Here is a 21,182-nt window from a genome sequence, read left to right on the forward strand (position 1 = left end):
ATATGCATATACAGTCATACCTTGGAAGTCGAATGAAATCCATTCCGAAAGTCCATTTGACTTCCAAAACGTTCACAAACCAAATTGGGGCTTCTGATTGGCTGCAGCAAGCCCTGTCAGACGTTGAGCTTCCAAAAATAGTTTGCAAACTGGAACAGTCATTTCCAGGTTTGCGACGTTTGGGAGACAAAACGTTTGGGAACTAAGCTGTTTGAAAACCAAGCTACAACTGTACACACAAAAGATTTGCCCTTATCGGTAGCCCACTTGGTCCAAGATACAGTGGTGCCCCGCAAGACGAATGCCTCGCAAGATGGGAAACTCGCTAGACGAAAGGGTTTTCCGTTTTGGAGGTGCTTCGCAAAACAAATTTCCTATGGGCTTGCTTCGCAAGACGAAAATGTCTTGCGAGTTCCTGCTGGGTTTTTTTCCTCCCCCCCTTTTTCTAAGCCGCTAAGCCACTTATCAGCTGATCCGATCAGCAGATAAGCCGCTAAAAGCCGCTAAAAGCGCTAATCCGCTAATCCTTCAATGGGCTTGCTTTGCAAGACGAAAAAACCGCTAGACGAAGAGAATCACAGAACGGATTCTTTTCGTTTTGCGAGGCACCACTGTACAACATCAAATGTTTGGTGGCCAGCTGCAGGCTGACTTCAAAGTTCTTAGGAGCAGAGTGTACCAAGGTTTTATCCTCATTTTATCTTCCCAGCAAACCTATGAAGCAAGTTAAGGCTGAGATATTGATCAAGTGCCAATTTTGTGATCCAGTGAGGAGTTATTTGAACTTCACTGCTCCTAACTGCTAGACCACACTGGCTTTCTTTCTGCTTCCAAATTGTACCACCTAAGGCAGGGGTGGGGAATGTTTGGCCCAACAGGTGCTGCCATACTACAACTCCCATCAGCCCCAGCCAGCTTGGGCAATGGCCAGGGATGATGGGAGTTGTAGTTCAGCAGCATCTGAAGGGCCGCCAAAGGTTCCCTACCCCTGAGCAAAGATTAAACATACCACTCCACCAAGGGTTTCAACCTGAAGCCAGTCTGGATTCCAGATTCACTGCAAAGTGACAGATGTGGGAATATTAGCACATTAGCTGGTGATGCGCACGCAAGCGACAAGCCAGCATGTTAGAAACTGCCAGAGGAGCTCGCGCCGTCACGGCTATGAGGATGCGATTGTGCTAAAACACACACACGTCTTTGGTGACCTTTTCTAAAGGAGGTGTGATGCTGTTGGGGCAGGAGTCAAGTTACTAATGAGAAAGTGCCCTCTGCTCTTAATGGGGAACTACAAAGAGAAAAACGAACGAGTGCATAAAATCACAGCATTTAGAGATCACGTACATAGCACGGAAGGCAATGCTACCTTCCCTCTGGTCACCTGGTTCCTTACTGCGGCATGCCATGGATATTGACAAGCAGCCCTGCTTGGGACAGACATGCTGTGTGCTGACTTCTCTGCACCCCCAAGCTTGCCATGCAATGAAACCGTGGGGGGAAAGGGGTCCTCCACATCTTTAGAATGCAGAGAAGCAAGTCTCTGGGTAGCGCACAGTGAAGGCTCCAGAATGCAAGGGATGCTTTTCTTTTCCTTCAAGTCCTGTCTCAGAACCCAGCTTTAGGAACACCGAAGATTGTTTTGTGTCAGCTCAGGCTCCTTGTCCATCTAGGCCAGGGATATGGGGAACCTTTGACCCTGCAGGTGCAGTTGGACAACAATCCCTCATGCCTGACCGTTCCAGACGAGGTTGATGTCAAGTTGGAATCCAACATGTCCCCCCATCCCTGATCTAACCAATCATTGCCTGTTCCTCTGTATCTGGAGGTAGCTCTCCAGAGTTTCAGACAGTGCATTCTCTCTCTTCACTTGATACCAGATGATTTTTTTAACTGAAAATACCGGGGATTGAACCTAGGAATTTCTGCAGGCAAAGCATGCATTCGACCACCAAGCTATGGCTCCTTCCCCAAAGAGGTATGCCAAAGCCTGTGCTTAACCCATCTTTGTCCCCAAGTCTGTGAAGTTATATTTGCTCATGTTCCTTTGCATTTCCCCTCACAATTCTCCACTTCTACACATACGTGTGACATCATTTTGAGCGTGTGCGCATACGGTGAAACCCGGAAGTAACGCGTTCCGTTACTTCCGGGTCGCCGCAGAGCACAACCTGAAAACGCTCAACCTGAAGCAACTTTAACCCAAGGTATGACTGTACAGTGGTACCTCTGGTTACATATTTAATTCGTTCTGGAGGTCCTGAAACTGAAACTGTTCTTAACCTGAAGCACCACTTTAGCTAATGGGGCCTCCCGCTGCTGCCGCACCGCCGCCACACGATTTCTGTTCTCATCCTGAAGCAAAGTTCTTAACCTGAAGCACTATTTCTAGGTTAGCGGAGTCTGTAACCTGAAGCGTATGTAACCCGAGGTACCACTGTATCCTGAAGCTTTCTTGTGGGAGGGGCAGGGCACACATTTTAAAGCAATTTCCTAGTTGTCTTAATGATGCCTCATGGATCACTGGCAGAGCGTCTGCTTTCCATGCAGAAGGCTCTAGGTTTAATTTCTAGCATCTCCCAGTAGGGCTGGGAAAATTCCCCACCTGAAATTCTGGAGAGTTGCTGGCAGTGAATAGAAACAGGACTGAGCTAGAATGACCAGTGGTCTGGCTCAGTACAAGGTAGCTTCTTATGTTCCTACTGCAACTGGCTTTGCATGCTGTGTCAAATAATGTTCCACTACAACACAGCAGGGACTGTGTTGTCCCAATGGGAGTTCTTGCAAACATATAGAAAATATACGTGCCACAAAAATTGGAGCCTTTCACTCAAGGAAAGGTGGTGGTGGAGGAGCAGAATTGTATTGTGCCCGGTAAAACAAGCATGGCTATTCAAATGCCAAGTCAAGTACTCGATGCTGTTCCCTGTAGTTCTCAAAGGAGACCTTAGAAGCTGCTATACTTTTACAGTTTTAAAATCAGAAGGTATGATAGGGATTATGGGTGCCTCACGATGTTTCATTTAGATCTTGATACAGTCTGCTTGCCCCATGGATTCATCCACTTGTGGTGCCCTCAAGCTGGTCGCCAAAGCCCTGCTCCCGTCTAACTTAATGTGACCAGCAAGAACGAAGAGAGAACTCATAAGCTCATAGAAAGACAAGATGCTTTGGCTTAAATCTTTTAATATAAAAATCCACTGATGTACAAAAATGCTAAAATGTGACAAACTGTTCAAAATACTGGGATCGACTCTCCTGTTACACGGCTGTTGAAAAACAAAAACAAAAGCCAAACCGAACTTGGTTAAGAAGCAGTGAAATGTACATACATCACACCTCACTGTCTACTCAAGAGCAAATGGCATCTCCAGCTGACCTCCCTGGGTGGCAGGCTACTCTCGATGCACCAGCACAAACAAGCCCAGTAGAAAGAGGACAGTGTACTGTGGGGGGGAAAGACAAAAGGATTTGAGCTGTCAAACACACTTACAGCTTAGGTATAAGAATGCACAATCGTGATTTGTAGAATAGAATGGAAGACAGGCTACTATACAGGATCTCAAGATTTCATAGAATCACAACATCTCAGCTTAACAAAACCAAAACAAAAAACCTAACTGTAATGCCTTTAAAAATGTGGGCTGGTGTTTTTTCTTTTGGGGGGGGGGGTTGTTTTTGTTTTATTTTGATTATGTAATTTCGGTTTTTATATTTGATTTTATCCTGTGAACCCCCTGAGACCTGTGGGTATAGAGTGGAATAATAATAATAATAATAATAATAATAATAATAATAATAATACTCATCAAGGTGGCAAACTAATACCTGGACAGTGGACCATACCACCACCTTCAGACTGCAGATGGGGTTTACATGATGGGATCAAACCCACCCCTGCTCTTCTCTCTCTCTCTCTCTCTCTCTCTCTCTCCACAAAAAAAGCTAGATGTCAAAGGGGAAATGGTTCTAGCTGAGCCTTCACCCTGACTGTGCTGGTTTTTTATGTTCAGGGATTTATTTTATAATTGAGGGATCAATCATGTAACACACACACACCCCAATCTGAAGTTGGACATCCCAGGCACAGGGTTATCACCTCCTTGAGGAACAAGCCTGAAGAGATGCAATGGAAAACGTCTAGAATATGTAGAGTTTCTTTACCCGTTTGGAAGTCAGAGCAAGTCTTTGTGTGGGATGGGCTGCAATTCCTTGGCTTTCCCTATCATGCTAAGTCATAAGTCCCTCCCCACCTTATGTATTCTGGCCTTTCCTCACCCCCAGTCCATGCCCAAAGAGTTAAGCAAAGCTCCAGGCTCTGCAAAGGGGGTGGCGGAAGGGGATGCTCAAACACTGTGATCACATAATTAGAAGCAGGTTCACACTGTCTGATCTGAACATAACATACAGTGAGCTTAACATACAACAATACAAACAACCAAATAAAAGACTTCCTTTATCCTGCATCTGGCCTCCTTATTTACTTCTTATAAACAGTTTCCTTTATGAATAATTATTAAGATTTTTTTAATTATAACTTAAATATCCACAAAGTCTCCTGCAGACATTAACTGAAACAAGTACAGGTATGTATTTTAAGGCACTGTTTTGTGAAGTATTCTCTGCATTTTCCCCATGCTTTCCCCCCATGCTTTTTGAAACTTGTCTAGTGTGATCTCGAATTGCCTCTGCTAATCTAGCCAGTTCAATATACTCTAACAGTTTATCTTGCCATTCCTTTTTTGTTGGCACAGCTTCTTTTTGTTGAATGGTTTCTTTAAATGTAAAGGTTCATCATTGTTGTGTCAGCAATTGGGTGTAGTATATAAGGAGCAGCACCTAGCTCTCCCATTACCCTGGGGGATGGGCTGGTGGTTGGGTCATGGTTGTTGATGTATTTAGTGTAAATGGAGTTTTTGTAATTAAAAGCTTGTTATTTTTTGAGTCCTTTTTTAATGCATGGTCTCCCCAGCAAGCTCTCTGCGCTACTATACTGCAAATAGCCAACACTTTTTTTCCAGTTTTTAGCAATTAGGATCCTTGCCGCTCCTGTGGCAGAGAGGAATATTTTCTGATCTTCTCTTGCTATACCTGTGTCTGTTATCCCTAGTAGAAAAGCTTCTGTATTTTTGTTATGTTCACGTTTAATTAGGGTGGATTTGTGTATTGGGGGTGGGGTGGGGGGTTTGTGTTATGTTGTAAATAAAATTCCGATAAAAATTAAAAATAAAATAAAAACACACCGTCTGATCTGTTTAAAAGGGGCTCAGGATCTCTATCTGGGACAGTATCTGACTCACTCATCTTGCACAATGGAACTTCCTGTCCCCTTTCCTCTCCCCATGCGCCCACCCCCCACCCCAGCTCCACAGGGTTGGGGGAACCCTCAGAGCCAATTTAGGGGATATACAGGGGGAGGAGAGGAAGGAATTCTGTGGCACAAGTGGGAAGAACTGTGAAAAACTGCAGAGATCCTGCTAACAATTTTTCTACATAAAAGCTTCCTGCCTAAGGGAGGAGATAATTTCTCCAGCAGATGAACTGAGTGGAAGATCATACCTTAAATTTTGGGTAATCGTTCATAAGGATGGTCACTATTCCAATGTATGGCACAAATCTAAAAAGAAAGAGATTATGCCACTGTTAGACACACATTGGGTTGACTGTTGGTTCTGAAGATGCATTCGATAGATAGGACAAGGCTTTGGCCACATGGAGGAAAAACAAGATGACAGACTCCTGAAATGGTAGCATTTCAGAGAGCGGGTAGGGGACTGCAACATTTGCATGCTTGCTCTCCGCAAATTCTGCAAGTCAAAAGTTAGCACATTGAGGGAGAACTTCTACCCCAGCCCCTCTCCTTCTGGTGCTAGTTTCTTTTTACTTTTAACAAAGAGGAATGTTGAAAAATGTGTGCTAAAGACTGACAGCTTAACTGGAAATTGAACATGCAAGGTATGCTACACATCGTCCCCTGCTGGCTCATAGCTTACCCTCTTGCTCGCCCCACCACGTCTTTCTTCTCCAGCCAGTGCTGGCCTTGCTTGTACAAGCCTCTGTCATCAACAGCATTATTGTCACCCTTCGTCAAGAACTTGATGTCTCCGTTTTGTCTTAGGGAGGGAAAACCAGAGTTAGGTAGCTGCTGAAGGGCAACCAAGGGAGAATCCAGCAACTTTTTTAAAAAAAAAAAACTGGTGTGCCTCTTATTCCTCTGGACAGGATGCCATTGCACAACAGGGTTACAGATGTGTGCAAATGTCGGAAATGTAATAAAACATGCCTGTCCCAGAGAGAGAAAATGAATGGGATGCAATTCAGGGAGAGATTCTACAAAATTATCATTATTGGTTTTCATTTTGTTTATTAGTCACTTCCCATGAGACACCCCAAAGCAACTAGAATATAAATTATCCACCTTCAATCTTAGACAGCCATGCTGCATGCACTCCTGCACAAACACACACACACACACTCTACTGGGATACTCTGTCAGGTCCAGCAGACTACAGGGTTTAAGGGATGTTGCAAAGCTAAAGGACAGAGAAAATGTTATCAAGTCAAGCAACTGGGGAAGGGATCACATTAAAAGTAGTTCCTATCAAAAGACAGACAATTCATTTGGTCACTTTTATGAGAATAGATGTGAGAGGCCTTCTTATAAACATAGAATGCAAGATCCAATAAACAGTCCAATAAACTCAGCGGGGGACAACGACGGGGACGGGGACACAGGAACAGCAGCATTCATCCAATAAACTGTGCCGCAGCATAAAATAGCCATGGTTTAGATTCCACAGCTATTCCAGAACTGCAAATACCCCCACTAAGCCAAGGACAGAATGCTATTTCCTGTGTTATTTCCAAGGCAGCCAAACACGTTCAGACATCACACACCCTTATCTTGTGATCTTTAAAGGATCAGGAAGCAGCTTCCTCTTCTCTTCAAGCACTGGACTTAATAAAACTATTCCAGGTTTAACCAAACTAGTTTGCTGATCTGAATCAGTAACCTGTGATTTGAACAAGCTGTTCAAATACAATTTCAAAATGAGGATCAAATCATGACTGCACTCCTGGTTCAGAGGGTTTGCTCAAGCCAACTTGATGGTTTGGATGCAATGGCAGGCTGTGGTTTATTCAAACCACAAAGCAACAAATGAAACTGAGCATAGAAGAGGAGAAGGGATTGCACAAGCACAGAACTTGTTCTCTATCCTCTAAACCATGGTAATGTGACGTCTGAACGCAGCCGCTGTCTGGAAAAGGATTCCAGCATAAAGCGACATGTCAACAGACTTTTGCAGCAATCACCATCCAGAAAGGTACACGTACTTTTCATGAATTTTCAAAACCCGATGCACTATTGGAATTTCCCTTCCTTCTATCCTAAAGACCACGATTTCGCCCACTCTGATTGGCTCCTCGATACGATTGGTTAAGAACAGGAGATCTCCTCTGTGAAATGCAGGCTCCATACTGCCGCTGGAAGACAAAGCCATCGGTTAATGAGCACAGCGTTTGTGTCCTGAGATATCATCACCCAGGGTGGTTTTGAAGGGCTACAGGACTGCTAGAATGGACTAAACTACACCAGCTATCACTTTAAGAATGAAATACAGCGGGAATCTTCATGTGCATGCAAATGAAAACTCCCGGGAATCTAATTCCTCATGTGCTGCAGTAAGGCACTGTTATTGATTCTCTCCATCACCAGCATTATTTTATCCCAGGCACTGCTAGGTCATTACTGATGTCTGGGAAATGGCAAAGTGATTCAAAATCCTTAACCTTTCAAATTTTACAATAATTGATCTAGTGCAGGCAGAGATGCTGAACTTTGTAAGCACTGCATCTGTATGTTATGCCTCCAGTTGCCAGGAACACTGACATTCTGACAAGGAAAGCAAAGGCAAAGAGGGAGTCTTCTGGTGTCTCATTTCAAGCTCTGGCAGAAGATCTGCAGATAGTGCAAGCCATCAGCCATATGGGATGTAAGCTTAGGAATGAAGATTCGGAATATTATTTGGCTATTGCAATCTTCATCAACCTGAAGCCCTCCAGATGTTGGGACTACAACTCCCATCAACCCTTATAGAAAACAACTACATCTGAATGGCCCCAAACTGGGGGACATCGGCCTACTGTCTAAGACCAGGGTTTTCTTCAGAACTGCTTCTTCCTGTATAAACATTTTAGAGGAAATTGCACAGCATCTGAAGCCCTTCTTACAGTCCCACCATTGATGGAGGCTCATAGAAACAAAAGAGATGGCCTTCTCAGTAGTGGCCCCATACTGTGGAACAACACTCTCAGATGGGTATATTTGGTATCCTAGGACTGCTCCTTTTCCGTGTGTGTGTGTGTGTGTTTGCTTTAATTGAAGCATTTTAGGATTTGTTCCATTTTTAAGGACTCTGTTTATATTTTAATCAGTTTTATTGTTAGAGTATTGTTTCATTTTGTTTGTTGTTATGTGTCTTGTGTCTGCATCACAAAGAAAGCTGGTAGAGACATGTTATCGTAAGTACAGGCAGCAAATGTTTTAGGTGTGTCTGATATGTCTGCAACCGCACAAGCGTGCATCATGTCGAAGCAGGAAGTAACCCTAAAATGTCACAAAGAGGGGGCAGAACAAGGTGTATGAAGGCTTTTCCATGGGTGTTCCGCTAAGAAGCTATTTCACACCATCGTGCTATGACCCGGAACGCAACCCCCGCGCAAATGGGGAGTTGCCTGTATACAAAATCCAGCCCATCTGAAGCTCCTTTACTGTACTGCCACACCTGACAATAGGAACTTTTCCAAGAAGTAATGAGCTCTACAGGAGTCCTTGACATGTTACACTCTTGTCCAGGAGTCCATCTCACGGCATGGCTGTTAATGTTTAAAGAAGGGATGGGGAACCTGTGCTGTCCAGATACTGTTGGACCAGGACTCCCACCATCCCTGACCATTGCACAGAAGCTGGAGGCCGAGAACATCTGGAGGGCTGAAGGTTACCCATTAAGTGGACTCAACTGCATGCAGAAGGCAGAGAGATAAAAATTCACAAGGCCTTCTATCCTTGCAGCTAAAAGAGTCAGAAAAGAAATACACCGCCAGCTCTCTCAGGAAAAGTCTGTACTGAGGAAGCCAGGAAGCTGCACACTTTATTGTGCCTTTTAGTCTTCCCTGCCAGCTGACTTGGACTACTGATCTCTTGGCAGCCTTTCTTTTCATTTCATACGCATTAATATATGGGTAGGAAGAAACAGATCTTGGCTCTTCTCAAGCTGTGGGTCCATGTTTTCCCTTTTATGTAACAGTTTAGTACTATTATTCACCTTGCTGGCTCCATTAGAGTAGCAGCTTCAAAGGCAGCTGTAGAAGACCTAGGTAACCCTGGGAATCTATCCTGGAGTATATGAAGAGCTGCCAGCATTAGCCCAACTATTTTACTACTATAATCAAGCTATCAGAAACCCCATAGCTCAAGTGGCCACCAGTGGAGACGGTCTGGCCTACCTCACAGCAAAATGCAGGTTCAGAACTCTGGATAGCTTTACTGTCTCTTTCTGCTCTGCAGCCCCAGTTTTAAGCCCAACCCGCTCCAATTAAAAGGGCCTCAGGAGGCACATCTAGGAAAGTAATACACTGGAAGTCTTTGTGGTCTGCTGTCAATCAAACTAGACAACACTGGACTAGATAGCCCAAGGAGCTGACTTCATATGAATAGATATGTTCATATTCCTAGAATGCCTCCCCTCAAGGGCTAATTACTCTCTTCTTCAAACGATCTCTCCCTCCCTACATTAAAAGTGTAATGCCTATCTTGAAAAATACAGTTTACTTAATAATGGACAGGCCCTTTTGCACTCTGTCACCCAAGAAAGGCACCCCCTACGTGGTGGGCTTTTGAATATTTTGGGGTTTGCACCCTGCCTTTTTACAGATGTTTGAATAGCAGTTTCTTGCTATTCTGGGTTTCATAGGCCCGTCTGTCAAGATGGCAGTGGTGAAAGGGTCTGTGCTGGTTGGCAGAGGCCATGCCCAGAAGATGCTCCAGCCCAGACAAGCCATTCCAGGCTATCTGAGCTCCAGCAATCCTTGAGGTCTCACCCTGCAACCAGAGATTCCCAGCACAGTTTTACCTAAGCACGACCACGATGGGGCTTTCACTGCCCGTTGCCACCATCAGCCCCTTCCAGATCATCAGCGCTGAGGAAACGATCATCCCAAAGTTCAGCACCTGGTAATACAGCTGGGAGGGGGTGAAGGGGACAAGGGTGAGGTAGGCACTGAGAACACAAAAGCCACCCCACTGCCCAAGATACATAGGCACAAAGATCTCTCTCAAGAGAAACCCCACTCCAAAAAGCCCACCCTGCTTTCTCTAACTGTAGTTGGCAAACTTGTTTCGTCTGCAATCACTGTCAACAGCACTACTTGGGAGTAAGTGGAGTGCAACCAGCAGCTTGCCTGGACATACAATTACATTTGAATTCTCAAGCACCGTTAAAACAGTGGAACCCAGTTCAAATAAAGTGGTTTAAACTGATAGCTTTAAATATTCTGAGACTCGATATTGTCTGGAGGTCAACATACTGGATCTGAATTTTAATGCCTATGCCCACTTTTGCACTAATCACACATCAGACCTGGAGGGTCGGTCATGGGTTTTGTAGTCCTTTGCCCCAAAACAGGTTAGTCACACTTGCCCTTCAGTGCTCTGCTGTCTCCTTGGGGGATACTGAAGACTAGTTTTTGCACAGGGGCTAATTAATGGACTTCCAATCTTGCAGCAGGATGTTGGGACTTTGGATGGTTTTATAGGCGCTCCGTGCTAACAGCTCAACTCTTCCTGTATCTACTGATAGCAAATCACCTTGAGTCCAGCAGCTGAACACTGCTTCATGCAAGTGTCGCATGACAGCACCCCTTCCCACCACACCTTCAAGCTGCAATCTTAGCCACACTTAACTGAAAGTAAATTCTTTTCAATTGGTAGCACTTAGTTCTAAATAAACAAGCATGAGTTCATATTGCATGGCTTCAATCCTTTGCAAATGGAAGCAAGCTCCACTAAACACAGCAGGCCTTACTTCCAAATTGCCTTATCTACAATCTGTTTGCTCTTGATCTCCAGTTGAGCCAAGGAAAAGGAAAAAGCATCCTTTACCTGGACAAACCAAGTGGGAGCAAGTCTGATCCAAGGTGGGTCACAACAGCATTATCACCATGCAATGATGCAAATATATGGTAAAGGATTAAGAAATCTGTCCCCAAATTCATGCTTGGTTAAAGGTACGTTCAAGGTTGGAAAAAGTTGAAGATACCTGCCAAACCCCATTTCAAAGCCATCTAAGGCCAATTATAAGCACATACTGTATTGAAATCAATGGGGTTTCTTTCTAAATACAGATGTTTAGCTTCAGGCTGTAAGCCAGGGGAGGCAACATCATGTAACATCAAATTTCCTAAGATTGCCACCTTAGACACGACTGACTTCTGAGTAAAATTGCTTTGCACACAGCAAGTGGCATACTACTTGAAGTACGGTCCCTCCTCAACATGCAATTTTAATTGACAGTGCACACCATCATAAAAAGGATTTCACTGCAAATCAAGACTGTAAAGGATCAGGGAGCAGCTCATTTTGAAAGACTCTGGAAATCCATTGCTTGTCAAATCAGACATCACTGAGCTAGACAGGTGTCAACCTAGCAGAAGGAAGCTCCCTGTGCTCTTAAAACAATGTGCTATGTGAAGAGGGCCCATTGCGTAGGGGGGAAAGCCACAATCCAACAGGCAAAGCACCTACTTTGCATGCGCAAGATCCTAGGTTCAATCTGCAATGACATCTTCAGGTTGGGGGAAGCTCCTTGCCTGAAGACCTCAAAGAGCTACTTATTGCCTGTTAGTACTGACAATAATGAGCTAGATGGACCAATGAGACTCCTGACTCCCAGCTTCCTATGCTCTATGTCAGTGGCTCTCAAAGGTTGTGGTGGGAAGATTCACGGGCAATCAAAGAAACACTCAAATATTTCAGTGTAGTTTAGCACAGTACAGTGGTACCTCGTGTTACGTACTTAATCTGTTCCGGAGGTCTGTTCGTAACATGAAACTGCCAGTAACATGAGGTGTGCTTTCTCCAATGGCGCCTCCCATTGATGCCGCGCCACCGGAGCGCAACTTCCGCTCACATCCCGGGGCAAAGGTCGCAACAAGGGGCATCTACTTCCGGGTTAGAGGAGCACGTAACCCGCAGCATTCGTTAGGGGGGCGGTACGTAACACGAGGCACCACTGTATCAAAATAATTATTTTTATTTGCAGAATGTGCACAGATATCTTTTCAAAATGAGAGCAAGAGCACCACGTGATACCGAGGACAATCCTAGCTGTGTTGTCCAATGTACAACAATGTCCTAAATCTACGGCCAGCGAGGTTCTTCCATCACTAGGTGGCTCCTCCCTGCCTCCAAGTTCTGCCATTAAGGGAGGGAGGGATATCAAAGTCTAGTTTTGATTCTTAGTTGGTCTTTAAGGTGCTACAGGAAGGAATTTTTTTATTTTAGTTTTGATTCTGTTAATGTTTAATTATTTTTTAAATGATTCCCCCCCCCCCCGCCTCCCCTATGTTCTTAGCTTTTCTTGGTTTTATCTGCAAGCCGCCTTGGGTCCCTGTCAGGGAAAAAGGCGGGGTTTAAATTAATTAATCCCCCTCCCCCCTCAAGGCGACCCCTCAGGCCTTTGATCCTACGAGGCTACACAACCCCTCCCCCCACCCTTTTCTCCCCCCTCCGGGGCTGCGGCTCCCCTCCCCCCCTCTCAGGGGCTGCAGCTCCCCTTCCCTCCCCCCTCCCTTTTCTCTTTCCCTCCCCCCTCCCTCGTGGCCCTCGGCTCCCCGTCCCCTCCGGGCGTCCTCGCGCACCTGCCGCTTATTCATCCGCCGAACATCGTCTAAGAAATCCAGAGAAAGCATCACGAGGGGACTTGGGGAGGGAGAGGTGGGGGGAACAAAAAAAAATGCCAGCACCGGGGAAACCAATGGAGCCCCGCACTTCCGCTTCCGGTCGACTGACACCGCTTCCGCCCAGCCCGACCATGGAGATCCATTCCCCAGAGCGGCCCGAGAGAAGCTGGTCCTCCCCGCCCCGCCCCTCGCCGGGCGGGAGTTGGCGCGCATCCCGGAGCTGCACGCGCGGGGGAAGATGAAGGCAGAACGTTTAAGAAACCGAGGCGCTTATTTTAAAATATGATTTTTTATTAAATTTTGTTTTACAATTTCAGATAAACATTTCCCATACTTGAGATATCCATGACTTCCCTTCTTCTCTTTCCATGGTCCATTTTATATATATATCTTATACCCCTGCATATAATAATAATAATAATAATAATAATAATAATAATAATAATAATAATAATAATAATAATAATAATAATAATAATAATAATAATTTATTATTTATACCCCGCCCATCTGGCTGAGTTTCCCAAGCCACTCTGGGCGGCTCCCAATCAAGTGTTAAAAACAGTACAAAAACTATTATCAATCGGTTTTCCATTATTGCATCCATCAAAACTTATTTACACTGTTGAATTTATCTTAATGCTGCCAGCGTTTTCAGCTGTACACAATTATTTTCCATATATCCAACAAACGTTTTCCAAACGTCTTTCAAGGTCGGCTCTTCTTGTTCTCTTATTCTATATGCCAAGTCTGCAAGTTGTGCATATTCTGTCAACTTAAGTTGCCGTTCTTCTTTGGTTCGGACCTGGCTCATATTCCATTTTGGGTCTAACAAAACACAGGCTGCAATTGTTGCACATATAAATAACATTTCCTGACGCCTGGGGAAAATTCAATCTCAATTACCCCCAACAGATAGGACTGTAATTTTAAGCATTTTTTTCCAATTCATTATAAATCATTTCCCAATATTCATTTACCCTTTTGTATGTCCACCACATATCAAATAACATTCCCTGCACCTCTACACTTCCCAGAGGTGCTTGTGTGTCTGTGTGTTCGTAAATTATGGGCTCACAGAGCGCATTTCCTTTTTTATTGCAGTGGTTTGGAGATCATTTATGAATTGCATTTTCCCATCCTGTCCAAAGAGGTAAAGGAGCAGTGTTCTGTGCTCCTCCTTTATTAGCACAACATCCCTGTAAAGTAGGCAAGGCTGAGACCTGAAGGTCGCCCAATGATCACCAAAACTGCTCTGTTGCAACTCCCAGTGGCAGCTCCACCCATTTGCAGTGAGGAGAGACAGACAGTGTTCTGTTTGCTTCACTGGGGCTGGTTGGCTGGCATTGGGCTTTTCTTGCAAACCTAGCTGCAGCCGAGGTAAAGGAGGCATGGAAGAATGTAAGAAGTATTAAGAAGCAGTGTCCCTTCCATTAACAGTTTGGAGACTTGCATTTGCTTGTTTCCTTCTTCCTCCAAATTGCCCCAATATATCGTGTTTCTTGCATTGTATGCCCAAGGGTAGGGCCTGTAAAGGTAAAGGATAAAGGGACGTCTAACCATTAGGTACAGTTGCGGACGACTCTGGGGTTGCGGCGCTCATCTCGCTTTATTGGCCGAGGGAGCCAGCGTATAGCTTCCGGGTCATGTGGCCAGCATGGCTAAGCCGCTTCTGGCGAACCAGAGCAGCACACGGAAACACCATTTACCTTCCCGCTGGAGCAGCACCTATTGATCTACTTGCACTTTGATGTGCTTTTGAACTGCTAGGTTGGCAGGAGCAGGGACCGAGCAACGGGAGCTTACCCCGTTGCGGGGATTCAAACCGCCAACCTTCTGATCAGCAAGTCCTAGGCTCTGTGGTCTAACCCACAGTGCCACCCTATTTGCCAAAAATCTGTCTACGGTGCTTGTTTTAGGTACTTTAAATAATAATGAAGTATAAATTAAGAGAAGCAACTGAATATTTGTCAGGTCTCCCCAAATCAAGTCCAGCCTTTTAACTTGCGAGAAGTGGGGTTACAGGGGACCAGGCAAAGGGCCTTCTCGGTATCTGACTTTTAGAAGACATCTGAAATTTTTAATGTCCGTTTTACAATTTTTAATGTGTTGGATGCCGCCCATAGTGACTGAGGGAACCCAGCCAGATGGGCAGGGTATAAATAATAATATTATTATTAATATTAATATTATTAAACCTCTACACAATATTAGTGTTATGTGATGAATTGGGAAGTATAAAAGGAGATTAGTTAATGAATCTTGATGGCTGCAGAAACCTACACCCCCCATTTAATAAAATGTAAACAATATTGCTATTATTTCTGGTAATTATGTTTTAAGAACAGAACAACACAATGCACCTTGCGCTCCATTAGTTTTAATCTTGGACAGGCAGAAAATTATCAGGTGGAGCCTCATTGCTGCTTCTCTTATCGACTTTCTGCCTGTCATAATGCATTTAAAAAACAGGAGCCCTGATATGCAAACATCATGCTTTTGGGCCCAGTGCAGTCGGGCCAGGATCAGTGTAATACGCTCAAACCATCTTCCCCTGGTGAACAACCTGGTCATCCAAATCTGTACCAGCTGAAGTTTCTGAACTGTATACAGAGACACATTGCAGTAATCTAGCCTAGAGGTTATCAGAGCACAGATGACAGAAGTTAGGCTTTCCCTGTCCAGATAGGGGTGAAGCTGGAGGAATGCAGTCCGCACCACTGAGGCCACCTGAGCCAAGGATCTAGGAGCGCCCCCAAGCTACGTACCCACTCCTTCAGAGGGAGTGCAACCTCATCAAGAGCAGGCCATCTCCCATCTATCCAGTCTAGGGAACCGCCCACTAACAGTACCTCCATCTTATCTGGATTGAGTTTCAGTTTGTTGGCTCTCATCCAGTCCATTACCGAGGCAATACATTAAGTAGACTGAAATCTGAGAAGGAACTTAATGGTGGTGGGATCAGTTCGGTTCGAGGAACTGGCCTTATGGAGGAACAATACACAATGCAGTATTATGCGAAGATGCCAGATGCGGTATTGGAAATAATTTATCTAAAGCAGTGTATTAGTCCTGGTTGAGATTACTGCATCAGGCTTATTTTTTTTAAAAATGGGCGATTATGTTGGAACAAAAACAAGAGTCTTGGGACCCGACGTAATGCAACACACTCATATGTCACTCATGTTAAACTCCTGCCGTAAGACTCTTGATGGTTTTGCTGTAATAGACTATTAAGGCCACACTGCTGGAAATCATATTGGAGAGCATTGCCATTTTGGTTCATAGCTGGAGCTACTGCAGATTTCTTTTTGAAAAGGGCATATACTGTACAAAGGTCATGGGCTTGCCTCTGGAACACTAAATGTGTATCTAATATTTAGGTGCGCATGTAACTGCATAAGAAACCCAAATTATATACTGGCTGGAGAGGGATCATGTTTCCAATTGCGCAACCTCATATTTATGGGGGAGCAGGGATATTCTGATATTGGCAGCCGTTAAATCTGACAGAAGCATTCAGATGCTACCTCTGACAAGTCACCCTCTCCCCACTTTGCTAGCAAATCTTTCTAGATTTTATTGCACAGAAGATGGAATCTGGAGGCATTAAAGTAGGGTAAGGTAAAGGTAAAAGGACCCCTGACCATTAGGTCCAGTCGTGACCGACTCTGGGGTTGTGGTGCTCATCTCGTTTTACTGGCAGAGGGAGCCGGCATACAGCTTCCGGGTCATGTGGCCAGCAGGACTAAGCCACTTCTGGTGAACCAGAGCAGCGCACAGAAACGCCGTTTACCTTCCTGCCGGAGCGGTACCTATTTATCTACTTGCACTTGGACGTGTTTTCAAACTTCTAGGTTGGCAGAAGCAGGGACCGAGCAACGGGAGCTCACCCCGTCATGGGGATTCGAACCACCGACCTTCTGATCTGCAAGCCCTAGGCTCTGAGGTTTAACCCACAGCGCCACCCGCGTCCCATTAAAGTAGGGTATGGCAATGAAATTCAGCTGAGCCTTCCCAACTGCTGAATGTTGGCAAGCTGCAATTGTATACACTTACCTGGGAATAAATCCCACGGAGCACAGCAGAACTTACCTTTTGAGTAAAACATGCATAGGATTAAACCGCTAGAAAACTAAAAAGGAGGGTGGGAGAAAACCAGGACACAACATAAAACTGCTAAAAGCTGCAAGTGACAGGAGCAGATTGCACACCATGCGCTTATTGTGCTGCTAGACCCACGTGAGATCTTCTCATGCGGCAAATTTCATAAAACAAGGGAAGGCAAGAGAACAGTCTCCCTAGTAATAGCTGAGAGTTAAGATCCAAAGTCTTTGCTGGAGGGATATCACGGATAAAGATGCCCACTGAGGGCATCTTCTCAACATGCACAGCATGAATGACAGCCTTGATGGGAAGAACTGAAAGGAACTGCCTGCCTATGACCCCAGTCATGGCCCCCAAACCCTGAACTCAGGAGGGTGGGGAAGGCGCCGTTGCTTCCTTAAGGGGGGGCTTGATGCCCCACACATGGAAGAACTACAGTGTTAGAAAATGGAGCCTGGCAGCCACACATTGTTAGATGGTTTTATTTGAAATACTTTGAAGTAAACATTATAGCAAGGCACAAATGCCACTGCGGATTAAATAGATATGTGATGGCTTGGGAGGGACACCCCCCTCCCCACCCCCTGCTATTGTTACTATATCTAGGCTACCTTGTAAAACATTCCCTAGACTAAAATGTACACAGTATCAAAAAATACAAAGGGTTTTATCAAAACACATTTCAGACGAGAAAGTGAGCAATTCAAATGCAATAAGATAAATAGGGTTTTTTTCCTTTTTTAAAATTATTTATAGTAAACAATGAGCAGGGTTCAGACTCAAAACATAAAAACCGTATAAAAAAGTTAAGTATTACACAAAGCATGAGGATCAGCACAAGTGAGGGGGAAACGGTACAGACAGGGAGACGAGTCAATGCACGTGTGGAAAGGAAACTCCAGAATCAATTCGGCCAATTGAGCAAAGGTGGGAGGGGCAGGAAAGAGATATAATGTAGTTCCTCAAGAGCAGGAGCACTTGGAAGAAAACGAGGAAGGGAGATCTCTTGGAGCAAGCATCTTCTTGTCCTCACTTTGCTGGGGGTGATCTGGGAAGCTCCATTCTGAAACGACGATAGGCAGCCGGCCATGCTATACTTGGCAGCTGGATATGTCAACAGACAGACAGGTTCTGCTTCCTTGAATACTGCTTCTCCTGCAGCGCCCTTTTCACAGACTGAAATTCTTACGGGACGATCCTGCTCTGGCTGATACAGCAAGAGAAGGAACCAAACACAAGCAGAACAATATACTAAGCTTACAAGGAGGGAGAATCTTGAGGCTCTGGGCCGGATCACACAGGGCTTGAATGGGCAGCTTAGGCATGAGAGACGACGTGGGAGCAAACCCTCTAGTGTAAACATTTAATCGTGCAGAATTTTTTCACGTATGCAACCCAATTCTTATTTAAATGTCATATGCCCAGTGAGAGAAAGGCACCCTGCAGTCTATCATATATGTCACTAATACTCCCAGGCCAGGTATGTGCATGCGGGGTAATTAGTGCAAGCTTGTACTTTGGCTTGCAAGAAGCTCCAGCACAATCCGGCCCAGTTCTGAACACAGGAGAGCTCCAATTGGGGCCAACGCTGAGGCTGATTATTGTTTAAAACACAGTGGGAACCTAGAAACTCCATTTGTGCAAAATTTAACCCACGTAAGGTGAATGTTTAGTGGCACCGAATCTCTTTTAGAAAAAAAAAGACCAATTTTGTTTTTGTGTTCTGCATGGTTGGAGGAAAAGACTCACGGAGTGCCTGGAAGGTGAAGCCAGCATGATTTTAGGGAAGGAAAGCCTCTGTGGATTCACATCTCAAGAGAAAAAGAGTTGACGCAGGCTTTGCAGCCCAGACAGAATGCCTGGCAGGCCTGGGTAAGGAACTGAAGTGGAAGGCAATGCTTGTTATGAAAAAAGAAGAAGAAGAAGAAGAAGAAGAAGAAGAAGAAGAAGAAGAAGAAGAGGAGGAGGAAAACTGAGGTGGAACTTTTGGCTGAGGCCTGCTGTTCCTGGAAAAGGGGTGGGGGGAGAGACACACACACAAAGCAGAAAAGTGCTCCTGACCCTGAAGGTTCAGACATGGTTCAGCTGGACATCCTCATCACATTCTACTTCCCCCTCTCATAATTGTTACATATTCAGTGCTACAGAGACGGTGGCAGTTTGCCGTTTTGATTTCCCTTCCTAATTAAAGTGAATGGAATGCCGCGCCCATTCCATGAAATGAACAGCGTGTTTAAGAACCCCACCCCCCCTCCAATCAACATTTAGAGTGAGGCAAAACACGCTCTTTAAATATTTGGAGATTTGGGGTGTTTGTTCTGCATGCTGGGCTTTTCTGCATCACAGGACGTGGGGTCGCCCTCAGAGTCCTGGCTCTTTGAACCACCTCCTTCCTCGTCCGCAGTGTTCATCTTGCCATTCGGCTCTGCAAGTCCGTTCTCGCTTGTCTCCATTTGCTGAGCCTCTTTTTCAGAATCCTCAGGCTCAGGATCCTCCTGTTCCTCCTCCGGATCTTTCACTTTATGAACAATGAAGAGGTGCCTGTTCAGAGAGATGTGAGACGTGTAGCACAAGCCGCAGAGCTGGCACTGGTACGTGGAGCTGTCCGTCTTGTGCCGAGGTATGTGTTCCAGAAATTCACTCTCAGCGGCCGTTGCAAATCCACACTTGGCGCACTTCCAGTGCGCCTTCAGTTTTTTTGCTGGTGGATCTTCAGATCCCGATGCCGTAGTTTCCGTTTGGTCCAAACCACCTGCAGATACCCTCTTTGGATATTTTGCCTAGGAAATGAACACATGGCTTTATTGCGCCAATCAGCACCGTAAGACAACGTTCCCGCCCACCATGGGTGCACTGCGAATACAGAGAGAGATCCCCAAAGGGCATCTTTTCCCAACCAGAAGCCCCCCAGATGCTGTTGGACCACAACTCCCGTTGGAACCACCCACCATGGCCAATGCTCGGGGATGATGGGAGCCCAACAAGACCTGGAGAGCTTTCAGTTTGGGAAGGCTGTGTGACGTTAACATATGAGAGTGCTAGAGGTGAAATAGTTAAACAGGTTATCCAATCAGGACCCAGGGGGTGGAGTCAGAGGGACTATAAAACCAGCTTTGGGAGGGGCAAAGAGGGGAGTTTGTTGGGAGTTTGTTGGAGTGTGAGTGAATTGGGATAGAGTTTGTGGGTAGGTTGAGTTAGTGTAGCGAAGTAAGCTGAGTCAGGAATAGTTAGGGGCTAGGAAGACAAGTAAATATCTGAGAGGTGGTTTAGTGAGTGAGAGCAGGTAGCGGAAGTTATAGGTCTGGATAGGCACCCCATGATTGTAATTGACCAATACTGTTTATGAAACCACAGGCTTGTTAAACTGCAATAAATAAACAGAAGTTTATGTTCCAAATTAACCCTGACTGGACTCAGTATTGTACCAGGTAGGGCCTGGGTGGTGGCAGCTAGAAATAAAGTGGTGGCACAGGGATCAATAGACGGTGAAACGTCCGGGGACCCTGTGTGATCGCCCAGGCTGCCATAGGGTATCACATCAATGTCCCCTTCCCTGGCCTCCTCGCTTAGCAAACCAAGCCATTATGTGACAGAGGAAGCCTGTGCACAACTCCTGTATCCCTGATCAAGCCTTCTGCCTGGTCAAGGAACATGCTATGCCCACAGTGGCCTTGCACAGTGCTTTCACTAGGATGTGTGTGTGCGGGGAAGAGCGAGAGCACACAAAAATCTCTATTACACCCTATGGAGAGCAGATCCCTTCAGATGTGGTGCTGTACTCACAGTGGACCTGACCAGGCCATAGACCACTCCCCAGATCTGATCTATTTTTATGCTAGGGATGGGAAGCATGTGGCCTTCTGGAGGTTTCTGGACTGTAGTTTCCATCCTCCCTGAGGCTACGCTTAATAGGAGTTGTAGTCCAATAACCTCTAGAAGTTTTCCATCCCTGACAGACACACAAATGCAATGGAGCAACATTTTGGGAGGAGACGGGAAGAAAGATTTAGCAATTGCTGCCACCAATGCTTTGCATAAAAAAGGACAAAAGCTGCTGGAAGTGGATGTTCCTTCCAGGTATCACTAATTGTATTAATTGCCTCATCTGCATTTCATTG

At 45.3% G+C, this 21,182-nt stretch overlaps 2 protein-coding genes across 2 annotated transcripts in view; both read right to left on the bottom strand.

Moving 5' to 3' along the window:
- Positions 1–3,166: 3,166 nt before the first annotated feature.
- On the bottom strand, positions 3,167–13,071 carry SEC11A (SEC11 homolog A, signal peptidase complex subunit). Its single transcript, XM_081169271.1, has 6 exons — positions 12,916–13,071; positions 10,131–10,240; positions 7,333–7,482; positions 5,991–6,110; positions 5,557–5,614; positions 3,167–3,443 (listed from the first exon to the last, which is right to left on the bottom strand). The coding sequence occupies exons 1-6, from the start codon at positions 12,964–12,966 to the stop codon at positions 3,393–3,395; spliced, it is 540 nt and encodes a 179-aa protein (XP_081025397.1). The 5' UTR covers positions 12,967–13,071; the 3' UTR covers positions 3,167–3,392.
- A 5,982-nt stretch (positions 13,072–19,053) lies between these two features.
- Positions 19,054–21,182, bottom strand: part of ZNF592 (zinc finger protein 592) — a 42,282-nt gene continuing 40,153 nt past the window's right edge. Inside the window, exon 9 of the mRNA XM_081169192.1 lies at positions 19,054–19,844. Within this exon, the coding sequence (XP_081025318.1) occupies positions 19,353–19,844 (492 nt within the window). The 3' untranslated portion in view covers positions 19,054–19,352. The remainder of the gene's footprint in view (positions 19,845–21,182) is intronic.

This window comes from Podarcis bocagei (assembly GCF_964188305.1).
Source record: "Podarcis bocagei genome assembly, chromosome: 14".
Taxonomy (NCBI): domain Eukaryota; kingdom Metazoa; phylum Chordata; class Lepidosauria; order Squamata; family Lacertidae; genus Podarcis; species Podarcis bocagei.

Excerpts from the sequence above, each read along its gene's own strand:
- SEC11A (XM_081169271.1), bottom strand. The coding sequence starts at position 12,966 with ATGCTTTCTCTGGATTTCTTAGACGATGTTCGGCGGATGAATAAGCGG. Across the intron at positions 10,241-12,915 it reads GGCGGATGAATAAGCGGCAG|CTGTATTACCAGGTGCTGAA; the intron begins GTGCGCGAGGAC and ends ACCCCCTCCCAG. Across the intron at positions 7,483-10,130 it reads CCCATCGTGGTCGTGCTTAG|CGGCAGTATGGAGCCTGCAT; the intron begins GTAAAACTGTGC and ends TTTGTCTTCCAG.